This window comes from Chiloscyllium plagiosum, chromosome 11, assembly GCF_004010195.1.
Source record: "Chiloscyllium plagiosum isolate BGI_BamShark_2017 chromosome 11, ASM401019v2, whole genome shotgun sequence".
Taxonomy (NCBI): Eukaryota; Metazoa; Chordata; class Chondrichthyes; order Orectolobiformes; family Hemiscylliidae; genus Chiloscyllium; species Chiloscyllium plagiosum.
In genome coordinates this window covers 29,262,541-29,275,450 of record NC_057720.1, presented here as the reverse complement: position 1 = coordinate 29,275,450, position 12,910 = coordinate 29,262,541, and the positions used below count along the sequence as shown (strand labels likewise).

The window sequence follows — 12,910 nt, the reverse complement described above, 5'->3', positions numbered from 1 at the left end:
ATAGACATGTGGAGACTGTTTAAGGAACAGTTGTTGCAAGTGATGAATAAATATGTCCCTCTGAGACAGGCAAGAAGTGATAAGATAAAGGAACCTTGGATGACGGGAGCAGTGGAGCTTCTCATCAAAAGGAAAAAGGTAGCTTACATAAGGTGGAGGAAGCTAGGGTCAAGCTCAGCTCTAGAGGATTACAAGCAGGCGAGGAAGGAGCTTGAAAATGGTCTGAGGAAAGCCAGGAGGGGGTACGAGAAAGGCTTGGCAGAACGATTAGGGAGAACACAAAGGCATTTTACACTAATGTGAGGAATAAGAGAATGGTCAACGAAAGAGTAGGGCCAATCAGGGATAGCATAGGTAACTTGTGTGTGGAGTCTGAGGAGGTAGGGGAAGCCCTCAATGAGTTTTTTGCTTCTGTCTTTACGAAAGAAACTAACTTTATAGTGAATGAAACCTTTGAAGAGCAGGTGTGCATGCTGGAATGGATAGAGATAGAGGAAGCTGATGTGCTGAAAATTTTGTCAAACAAACATTAAGATTGACAAGTCGCCAGACCCGGACCAGATTTGTCCTCAGCTGCTTTGGGAAACGAGAAATGCAATTGCTTCGCCTCTTGCGAAGATCTTTTCATCCTCGCTCTCCACTGGAGTTGTATCTGAGGACTGGAGAGAGGCAAATATAATTCCTCTCTTCAAGAAAGGAAATAGGGAAATCCCCAGCAATTATAGACCAGTAGGTCTCAAGTCTGTCATCTGCAAGGTGTTAGAAAGGACTCTGAGGAATAGGATTTATGACCATCTGGAAGAGAATGGCTTGATTAAATGCAGTCAACACGGTTTTGTGAGGGGCAGGTCATGCCTCACAAACCTTATCGAGTTCTTTAAGGATGTGACTAGAAAAGTTGATGAGGGTCGAGCTGTGGATGTGGTTATATGGACTTCAGCAAGGCTTTTGATAAGGTTCCCCATGGTAGGCTCATTCAGAAGGTCAGGAGGAATGGGATTCAGGGGAACATAGCTGTCTGGATACAGAATTGGATGGCCAACAGAAGACAGCTTGTGGTAGTAGAAGGAAAATATTCTGCCTGGAAGTCAGTGGTGTGTGGTGTTCCACAGGGCTCTGTCCTTGGGCCTCTACTGTTTGTAATTTTTATTAATGACTTGGATGAGGGGATTGAAGGATGGGTCAGCATGTTTGCAGATGACACAAAGGTTGGAGGTGTTGTTGACAGTATAGAGGGCTGTTGTAGGCTGCAGCGGGACATTGACAGGGTGCAGAGATGGGCTGAGAGGTGGCAGATGGAGTTCAAATTGGATAAATGCGAGGTGATGCATTTGGAAGGTTGAATTTGAAAGCTGAGTACAGGATTAAGGATAGGATTCTTGGCAGTGTGGAGGAACAGAGGGATCTTGGTGTGCAGGTACATAGATCCCTTAAAATGGCCACCCAAGTGGACAGGGATGTTAAGAAAGTATATGGTGTTTTGATTTTCATTAACAGGGGGATTGAGTTTAAAAGTCGTGAGATCTTGATGCAGCTCGAGAAACTTTGGTTCGACCGCACTTGGAATACTGCATCCAGTTCTGGTCACCCTATTATCGGAAAGATGTTGATGCTTTGGAGAGGGTTCAGAGGAGGTTTACCAGGATGCTGCCTGGACTGGAGGGCTTATCTTATGAAGAGAGGTTGACTGAGCTCGGACCTTTTTCATTGGAGAAAAGGAGGAGGAGAGGGGACCTAATTGAGGTGTACAAGATAATGAGAGGCATAGATAGAGTCGATAGCCAGAAACTATTTCCCAGTGCAGAAATGACTAACATGAGGGGTCATAGTTTTAAGCTGGTTGGAGGAAAGTATAGAGGGGATGTCAGAGGCGGGTTCTTTACACAGAGTTGAGAGAGCATGGAATGCATTGCCCGCATTAGTTGTGGAAGCAAGGTCATTGGGGACATTTAAGAGACTACTGGACATGCATATGGTCACAGAAATTTGAGGGTGCATACATAAGGATCAGTGGTCAGCACAATATCGTAGGCTGAAGGGCCATTTCTGTCCTGTACTGTTCTATGTTCAATCTTTAGATTGTGGGTAGAAACCAGAGCACCCGGAGGAAACTAACACAGACATGTGGAGATTGTGCAAACTCCACACAGACAGTCGCCCAAGGCTGGAATCGAACCCATGTTCCTGGTGCTGTGAGGCAGCAGTACTAACCACTGAGCCACCATGCCACCCCATTAACATTCACCATCTATATTAGCATATCTTGTGTACTAAATTAAGTGAAATATAAAAAAAAAGCCAGGTCAGATTTCAACTAAAGCATACAGCAGGATAAAGAGATAACAGGTGTCGGATTTAAAAAAAAACCTTTGGCACTGAGTTCCGTCATTAGTTCTCCAAAACAAAAAAAGATAAATAGCACTCCTGGTGTTTTGGATAAGTTAGTGGAGGTAAGTCTCTGGAACCGTAACATGTTGAAGTAATGGGCAGGGGTTACAGACTTTATACGTTGTATGGATGAGCTGGTGGGATCTAATGATTTTTTCTTCAGTTCTACTTAACGTACATTTATGTCCTTTTCGTCCCCATTTGCCCATACCTCTAACACAATTAGCAATTAAAATACAAGCAATTACTATGCTTCCAACATCATTGCACCAACACCTAATCTTGAATGGGTGGATCAGCAGACTGACCTAAGGGAATGGTGAACGCAATAGACTGACCGATGCATCTAAAACTTGCATTATAACATTAAACTAATTAACTGTGCGTGAACAATTTTGCAAAGTTCTGTGCCTGAAATACAGAAACTTCTTTATATAAAAATTTCATGAACTGTACTAAAATGAGAACAAGGTCCTTGTTGGGTTTTCAAGTGGAAGAACATTAGTTTGAGCACCAAGAAAGCACAACACTTTGCAGCAACTATTTGCTGCAGAAATAATAAATATGACCTACCTCCACGCATCTTTTCAAACACCAGGTAGAAGTGTGCTTCATCCTCAAAAAATTCAATCAGTTCTAAAATGTTCCTACAAAAAGGCAGAAAAAATTCAAATCCCATGAGACCTCAGTGAAAAAGATAAAACCAAGAAAAAAATGCCTCCTGTTCCAATTGAATAACAAGTGAATGAAAACATTTTATCATATATTGATTTCCTTTCTTCACACAGACATATTTCTCTCGTGAATTTCTGTGGTGGTATTTGAAAATGTAACGGACTCTTTCCACACATCTCAATTTGCTGGAGTCTGAATAACAGGCTCTGATATTGTCAAGTAACAGTCTTTGTTTGTCTATCTTATTAGCTACAAATTATTTACTACTATAAAATCTCCCATGAAGAATTCACTATTATAAAAATTACAATGTAAATTTATTTAACATTGATTGTGTTGGGCTTGGTTTAAAGCTACAAAGTGCAGTCATGTTCTAATATTAAGCCCATTTATTGTTCCAACAGTAGGGTAATTGCAGCCCCAATGAGCCAATTGTCAGTCTGATGTAAACATTCAATGTTTTAAAATGCCCAGTCCACAAACAAACCCATGAAAGATCATTCCTCTCTCTCCACAGCTGCATAGGTCCTTTTACTGTTGTTGTAAATCAACATGAACATGGCCACACACTATTATTAGGAATTAATATAATCTGTGTGACCATCTGGATTTGGCTCTATACAAACTTTTGAGTATTACATATTCTGAATGCTGATAAGCTCTCTCATAGCATTTATTATTGAGCAAGGTGAATTGGAAGATTATTATATAATCTTTGCAAAGTAACAGGTAGGAAGAATACGATATTAAACATTGATCAAACATTGAAACTATCATCACAACGACTGCCAAGGCAACAGGTGTCACTGAAAACAAAACAGCACAACAATAGTTGCAGGATTGAGTATTACTATAATCCTGTTAACGACTGTTCATGTGTGAAGAAATCTGTACATCTGGCAATTAATTGACAGAACTACACCACAAATTTCACAATAACACAAAAGGTGTTATTGTATATATAATCATTTTTAAGAAATTTAAATTAACAGGAAGACTGATAAATAATAGTTACACACTATGTTTGACTTCTTACTTGTCTATCTTCCTTCCCCAGCACTCCAAAACCTCCCTTAAATATTACGTAAGCCCGAATTTTCATTCGATTCTTCCTTAGGACAAAACAAGATGTATAATATAGCTCTCCACAATATGCTTCACCTCTCCTCAAGGTTTTAATTATTTTCCAAGGTGGAAGATTTCATGGGTATCCTTCCATTAGTGTTTGGTTAAGTGACCATCCAACTTAAGTACAGGCCCCTTTGCAACTTCTGATCAGTGCCTTAAAATATTTACTCCTAGAATGGAGTTAATTGCCTTTCATTGAAGGGATTGATGTGGATATCTGTGAAACATAACAGGAATGAGCCTCAAGCTTGTTCCATCATTCCATCATTCAATGAGATCATGGCTGATCTTTGCCTTAAGTCCATTTACCTGCCTTAGACTAATGTCTTAATATTTTGCTTAACAAAAATTTATCTCAGATTTAAAATTAACAACAGATCCTGCATCTATTGCTGTTTGTGGAAGTGAGTTCCAAACATCTACCAGCCTTTGTGTGTAGAAGTGCTTCCTAACACCTCTCCTGCATGGTCTGGCCGAATTCTCAGACTATAACCTATAGTTACAGAATCTTCAACAGTTTATCATTAGCCACCCTCTCTCTCCCTGTTAACATGCTGAAAACCTCTATTAGATCACGCCTTAATCTTTTAAATTCTAATTTCATTAACTCCTTCTCATAACTTAGCTCCTGAAGTCCAGGTAGCAGTCTTGTAAATTTTCTGTTACTCCCTCCAAGACCAATATATTGTTATTAAGGTGTGGTCCACATATCTGCTCTCAGTGCTCCAAAAGGACTCTAACGAGGATTATATATAACTGCAGCTTAACTTTTGCATTCTTGTGCTTCAGTCCTCGAGATATAAAAGCCAGCTTTCCAAGAGCTTTCTTGAATATTTTCTCCAACTGTTCATGATATTTCAAAGACCTATGCACGTGAACTCCAAACTGACTTTCGAAATCCACTGTATTAAACTTTGCATCATTTAGAAAGTACCCTGATCTATCCTGTATTGGTCCAAATTGGGTAATTTAACAAGCTTTCTTTAGCTTAGAGATAAATTAATCTTACATAAGACCATAAAACAAAGGAACAAAAATAGGCTGTTTGTCCCCATGAGTCTCCACTGCTATTCAATCATGGCTGGTATGTTTCAAAGCCTCATTCTCCTACTTCTCCCTGTAACCCATGATCCCCTTAGTAATCAAGAACCTATGTATCTCTGTCTTAAAAACATTCAATGACTTGGCCTCCACTGCCTTCTGAGTAATGAGTTCCACACATTAACCACCACAGGCGGAAGAAATTCCTCCTCAACTCAGTTCTAAAGGGTCACCTCTTCACTCTGAGGCTGTGCCCTCAGGTCATAGGACTCCAGGATCATTCTTGCAAACATTGTCTGGACCCCCTCTAATGCCAACGCATCCTTCCTTAGATATGGGACCCAAAACTGTTCACAATATTCCAAATATGGTCTGACCAGCTACAGCCTTGTGCAGTCTTAGTGCATCTCTGTTCTTCTATTCTAGCCGTCTTGAAATGAACGCTATCATATTTGTCTTCCTAACTTCCAGTCTTTCTCCTCCTATTAACTTTGTCATGTACTGAATACTGCCTGCTTCTCCCAGAATGCATCACAGATGATACATCATGCAGAATTCTGACAATGTCATACAAAAAGAAGCTGTACATGAGCAGAAAGTAGTATACTATTGAAATTGTTATGAAGATGTGGGTGTACGTTTAAGAGAGTGAAGCACTTGGCCAGTACACCAAGCACTGGAGAATTTACAAAGTAAAATTTGATTAAGAACAAACAGCACTAGTTGCTATGAAACAAAAAACACAAATTCGAATTCGGTCAATCAGTTTAAATTATACAAGGAAAAATATCAAACTCCAACCAATTTGAATCGAGTATATTGGCAATCTTAAAAGCCAATGACACAATCCGATTATTTGGGTGTATAAGACAGGGAAAATTGAACAGTTGAGAGGAGAACTGCTGAGCCTAGCATGTAAACAGAGTGCTTGAAAAAAAAAGCTCTCTTAAAAGTAGCTTTTTGATCAGTAACCTGTGATGCAGGTATTCATAAGAAAAAGAAAAGAACACAGGAAGATCCCATATTCCTAATGAAGAGCTTTTGCTCGAAACGTCGACTCTCCTGCTCCTCAGATGCTGCTTTACCAGCTGCGCTTTTCAGCACCACACTTTTGTCTCTGATCTCCAGCATCTGCAGCTCTCGCTTTTTTCCCCAGTTCCATATGTTAATTTGTTTTCTGCCTATTTCATTGCCACCATATTTTGTATTGGTGAAGAATCCATATAAATACACATATTCCAGTAAACACGCATACACACATTTTCAAGCAGTGTGCACATGTGGTGTTAATAGGTGCTACCTTTGAGTTAATGATCTGGCTTGGACCCATCAGACCTTTTTTTTTCCCTCCTACACTGCAAATAAATAAACAAACAGAAGATGACACTGAGAACAAAGGAGTGTATGAAAGTTAATTAGAAAAATGAGATTGAATGAGAAGAGGAAGAGAGAAAGTTAAAACTTAAAAGGAAGACAGAGAAGTCGCTATAATAAAGTGGTCTACTGATATTCTTGAAGGTATTAATTTTTTGTTTTGAGTACAGTAGTACATCACTTCTCTAAGTTAGCTCTGCCCATACCTCCATACTGTAGGCTTTGAAACTTACTGGCTTCCCTGACATTGGTATAAAGTCTCCACTTCACGGAACACCCTATTTCGGCTCAGATCTGTTTTCTTCTCAATTATCTGTAGGGGAAAAAAAATAAAGTATTTTTGCCTTTATTATAACAATTTAGATCAAGTCAGGTATAACTCCAATATGGTTTGAGCTTTGAAAAGCTGAATTTTCAGGAGCTGCATCTTCCATTGCAAGAAATGTATTCCACACGAAGTAATGGTGATAACATTTTGCTCATTACCTTCACAGCACATTCTTTTCCACTGTGTAAATTGACACAGCCTCGGACCTTGGCATAGGATCCTTCGCCTAGATGTTCATCAGTCAATTTGTACAAATCTATCAATGCAATTCATGATTTAATAAATAATTATTTCAGAATTCACAATATTGTCATCACACTTAACAAGGTTCTACCATGGAAAATCATTAGTGAACTGATTAAAATGAGGTCAGAACATACCGATCATAAATAATTGGAAAAGCAAAGCTTAGAGTAACTGTCAAAACCCACAGAGATTCTACATTCATTGTCCAGAATAAAATTTCAGAAATTTGATAGGCTACTTATGTTAACTAAGTATTAATTAACAAAGTATGTGGAATTCTGAATCTTACAGGTAAACCTGTATAACACGAGTCATTAAATATGATGTTCAAAATATAGTGCTCCAATCAGCATCCAAGAAATCTGCTCAATTTTGATCAGCAAATTTGAAGAATGCAAGCTAGAAGATGGTACAAATTTAAATAACATTTCTATAATTAAACAATGGATTTTTGAATTCTGTGCTTGTAGGTATTTCAACCAGATATCTGCTGTCATGGTATATCATGTTCCTTTGTCTTGTGTCATTTTCATCCATTCTGTGATGTCCGTTAGCTAACAATGCCTAGCTTGAACTCTTTCTGCTGCCCTTCATTTTATCCTATGAAAGAGGTCTCTAAAGCTTTTCAACCCCATATTTTCTATTTCAGTCCTTAGTGAAATATACAGTCCTTAGTGAAAACCCCTGCAGATATGCTCTCCCCTTATTCATTTTTATAATTTAAGTTTAATTATCTCTGACAGTATGACTGACTACTTATCATTGCTTCTAGTTCATGGATAAAGTACAAATAGAGATGGAGATAGTGTTGAGGAGGACAGGAAGAGGCCTAATTGCAGAAAACTGGAACCAAGGGGGACATGCAAATGACTGGCCTGTATATTAGTGACCTGTTGTCAATGACAAAGGCCATCTGTCTGACAACAACTATGTGATTTGCTGCCAGTTAGCTGAACAGATCATAAGTACAAATGTTTGTGCAGTACTCTTTGACCGCTGGAATGGAAGGAGTTGCCCTTTTCTCTGTACTACCTCAAGTTTGAAAAAGAAAATTGCTTACTTTCCCTCATCAATTTCTGGGGGTAGTGGCTTTTTACCAATAAACAGAAACATTATGTGTAGAACCATCACTCTGTGTCTCTTACAAGCAAATTAAAGCACCTGGAGAAGGAAGATTGAGCAGCAGCAGAACCTGACAAGCCGATCGGATCGGGTCAGCAAAATGAAATGGAAAATAGATCCAAAAGGTGTGACTGTGTCTCATCAAAGGCATTTTACCTGTCAGCAGGGAACAGCTTTCCCAGTCTTCTTCTCTACCCATGACACCCCAATTTCTTTTTGCAGCTGTTTGTGTGCATTGGGCAAGTTTTAAAGGAGGGTTACAGTTTTAACTAGAAGAATTGACAGTTCGTAATTGTTGACTTGTAGCTAGAATCTATTTACACAAAGCAAATATTAATTCTGGTTGAGTACAAGATTCTAGTCCGTGCTGACAAACTGGGGAATTTTATCCACTTCTTATAAAATCTTTAACTTTCATATGACTGCGATTTGTAGCGTGCTACCCCTGTGAGACATAACAATCGTCTATCTGGAAGCTTGACTCTCTGCAAAGAAGTACAGATGTCCATTTGAAGAAATGCACAAGGCAAAACATAACATTACAGAAGACTTTCAAAGCTATGAGCCAAAGCTTGGAAACAGCTAAGTTCTTCTGTCAGGCAAGGGATTCAATGAAAGAATTAATTAGTTGAGTTTGGGGCATTAAAATCAGTGCAAGAAATTTAGATGACTATTTTTTATAAAATAAAATGTTGACAGAATTATGGGACAGGTTATCATTAGGAAAAATGGCAGGGAAAATATTTACAGATTTTAAGAATAGAACCAAGAAATGTGATTTTGTTCCAATCAATGCGCGGTGCATTGAACAACATGGACAGTAGAAGCTGGAATCTTAAGTATTCGGTAACCGCCTAACCCCCATTCGTTATCCTAAACCCCCCTCCTTGCTTCAAATGTAATCGCCTCACAACCATATTTGGACAGCGTGCTACCAAAATAACCTTGCTTTTGGCTTCAGTGCCCAAGGTCAATGTTAGGGAGAGTCAGTTAAATGGAACAAAGATAATTTTATGCCCAAGATCTTACTATGTATGTTACTGTGTATTTTCTATATATTACAAATTCCATTCACTAACTGTCTGAAATTTATATTTTAACTCACATACCTGTTTCATAAATGGAATGACAATGGACTACTGAGTATTTATTTTTTCCTGTCTGAAGAATCTCTTTCTTTCAGCAGGATTTAAACATTTGACAAGGTTAGCTTTGACAGTAATGGATTTCACTTGCATCCAGTAGATGGCTTTTTCAATTTCATACCTTCAAATTTTATCAGTACTGTGACACAAAATGAGTCTGCTTCTCAGCAAATAGATAATTTTGGATGGTGAGTTACAGGAGTATGATACACTCTGCAGGGATCCTCAATGACCTAATATTAGATGGCATGGGGTTTTGTAACAGTATCATAAAGGAAATATACTAGGTTAAACTCTGGCATGTCAACCTACTCTACTGAACAATTAGAATGAACCAAAAACAATTACCTTCAAACTTTCCAGTAAGGCTGTTTGTAGCCCTGGTTCTTCTCTTTTTCTTCTTCCGCTTTCCAATATCAATAATATTGACTGGCTGACTGGACATAATTTCTGTGAAGAAAAACACTTAAATGTACATGTAACAATATTTATTGTTTGGATGATCATTCAAATATTATGAACTTCTCCTTTTATCAACCCATCCCACTCTGCACACTGCTGGGAAGGAAATAAATGCTAGCAAACATGAGAAACTGAAGGATTAAGTTCTACTGCGACACAGAAATCATATTTATGGAATTCAAGATGCTGCAGACGACTGACAATCAATTATTCTCGATCAGAGAGAAACATGTCTTCTCAAAAGCTTTATCTGTCATTAGTCATACCTCTATTTATTCAGATACTATGCTAGGACAAATTGTACTTTGTATCTCAGAAAGGTTAGCTTCAATGGACATCCTTGTTCTATCATTTGCAATTAAATACACTCACACCACCCCCTCTATCTACTTTATCACTGCTCTCATTATCTCTGGATCAGAGATCTCTACAACTTACACCTGTGACCAAAAATTGGACAATTTACTCCTATTATTCAACCCATCAGCCCTCTATAATTGGCAGGTCGTAAATGCCCTACAATGACTCCTATTGTAAAAGCATCCTCACTGAAATCTGCAACCTATTGCAACAATACTGCCACCTTAGAATAGGACAGGGACTACAGTTTTTAGTGGTAAAAGTTTAGTTGGTAGTATTTGCAACATCTCGCAATGTGCTATTCAATATTGCATAAGGGAAGTCAGAGGTAAGCTAGTTGAGCAAAGCACGTGGGCTTCTCTAGGATTGTAGGTTGTCACATCACTTAGCAAGTACCACCAGTTGAATTATGCCAATTCTCTCATCGTTCAGCAACTCCTGTCTTTGTGTTCTGCCCCTGTTGTGGCTCATTCCTTCTTAATGTCTCACCTTCTGCGGATCTATGCTCTAAGATAGATGCAATGTCACTATCTGACTGGTGGACGCAACTGTAAAGTAATAGAGCTGTGTCTTCATCATTACTTTCTTCTTAACAGTTTTTTCACTCCCTCTTGTGTATCTGCAGAGTGGAAGTCACAGAGGCAGGTTTGTGCTGTGGTTCTAGTGTGTTGGGAGTGGGGAGGTATCAATGCGTGCAGGCTGCAGCTTGCTAATCAGAATATAGAGTGAGAAGAAGGGAAAGTGGGACGTGAGAAGGTTATTAGCTCTGACGTTACCATCAGCTTTGATGGATTCAGGCCCATCCTCGGAATAGGGCATCCCATAATAACCTGCACAATCTCAATGGCAGTAAAGATATGTCCAGAAAGAGAGAAGCAAGTCTATTAGTGAATGTCATGCAATGTACTTAGGTGATGTGACTCTTATGATCAAATTTAGCAGTCGTGAGCACAAGTTGAAAGACATGAGTGTGAAGCTTGCAGAATTGCTAACTGTGACAGTGAGATGAAGCTGATCTTCTTAGGCCACAGTAAGTGACTATTGGCACCAGCTCCCATGGTTATTTAGATCCACTGCCTGTTTGAGGTGTTTGCATGACCTCCAGTGGATACATGTCTCCTGCCTTCCAACCGTCCAATAAGCTCCCATGCAATGTCCAAACAGAGTAGATCCCATTGTCTCCCAGCTTGCAACATCATTTATTGTTTCCTATGTTGCACTGACTTCCTATAAACTTCAGCAACACCTCTTCAAGAGGTCCAGACCAGTTTTAATTGGTGCTGGCAAGTTTTGACTTTGAGCTCACTGTAATGCATACAGCCAAAGAACAGCACAGCTCATGGTGGCTGCAAAACGTTCAAGTGCTGACGACATTACACTGGAAGGTCAACGATTAAATTCATGTTAAAAACTTCCCACCCATTTTTGAGGACTATCCAGTTTAAACCTCATGATTCAAATGTTGTATCTTAGTCTTTTTTTTATAATAAATAAACCGTAGAGGTGGAACTTAAAGACCATCAATTATCACTGAGCATTCACTCCAAATTTCCTTTTCTTGCTCCTTCTTAACAGTTTGCCACTGTTCCAAAATGAAAACTCACGACACAGTATCCCATTATAAATAATTCCTCTCCCCATCACCCCCCTTCAGATCTCAAATGGTCATCTCTCCAAATTTTATTCATTTCAAACTTGGTGCTATGCTACACAACATACCTTGGCCCTTCAGAATAATTTTTCCACCTTATTTTGATTGTTTTTATTTGATAAAACTTGTGACATCTTGCTTCTCTTCCTCTTGCAAAATGCTTCATGCCAGAAGCTGACATGAACAAGTTCACATATCAATAGCAATCAAATTGCTTAATTAGGTCTCATATGCAATGTGACTTTACAAAATTCTTTTTTTACTGCTGTAGACAGTAAGTTTTTTTGTACATAATCTATAACACCTAAGAAATAAATTGGGGACCACCCAATCTAGTTTTTGCTGTTAGTAGTTTTGTTTTTCGCCTTTCAGCTCAACATGTTAGCATATGCAGTGTTCATCTGTTCATCAGCAGATTTAATCTCACCAAATATTTTAGCAATTTGAACAAATTTCTTCAAACAAGAGCTCGCAAATCAGATCAAGCCACACTCCTGAGCAAGGAAACAAGAGCAAAGATAGGATCAGTTAAAGGAGGGTCAGAAAAAGCAAGATTAACTCCACTCTTAGATTCTCTTTCTGAATCATTCTACATCTCTCTTCCCCTGAAAACCTAACACTTGGGCAAAGTTTTTGGCCCAATCCTCCTTTAGGTATCAAATTTGTTTGATCACCTCTCCTTTGAAATATTTTGGACATTTTATCACGTTAGAAATGCTACATAATTATATGTTGTTACTGTTGCTTAAACATCTCAGAGTCGGTACCCAAGTCTGACTGTACTTGAATTATTGTACACAGTACTTGCTGCAATAGAACCACCTTTTAAACTAAACAGCAGGGGCAAGGACCCAAATCTGGGTAGGTGTAGTGAATCAAAGAGGGGTAAAAGGTAACAAAGGAAGGAATTAATTTGGGAAATGATAAACAGGTAATGACAGGAAGGAACAGAGAATACAGATCTACAAGCAAATCAGATAAGACTGGAGG

At 38.8% G+C, this 12,910-nt stretch overlaps 1 protein-coding gene across 4 annotated transcripts in view; it reads right to left on the bottom strand.

The window, feature by feature from the left end:
* LOC122554249 (MAP kinase-interacting serine/threonine-protein kinase 1-like) overlaps window positions 1-12,910 on the bottom strand; it is a 59,031-nt gene that overhangs the window by 25,922 nt on the left and 20,199 nt on the right. For all 4 annotated transcript variants that reach the window (XM_043698978.1, XM_043698979.1, XM_043698976.1 and 1 more), the window contains 4 exons: window positions 9,796-9,897; window positions 7,093-7,190; window positions 6,840-6,919; window positions 2,962-3,035 (listed from right to left, as the gene is read on the bottom strand). In XM_043698978.1, coding sequence (XP_043554913.1) covers window positions 2,962-3,035; window positions 6,840-6,919; window positions 7,093-7,190; window positions 9,796-9,892 — 349 coding nt within the window. In that variant the 5' untranslated portion in view covers window positions 9,893-9,897. The remainder of the gene's footprint in view (window positions 1-2,961; window positions 3,036-6,839; window positions 6,920-7,092; window positions 7,191-9,795; window positions 9,898-12,910) is intronic.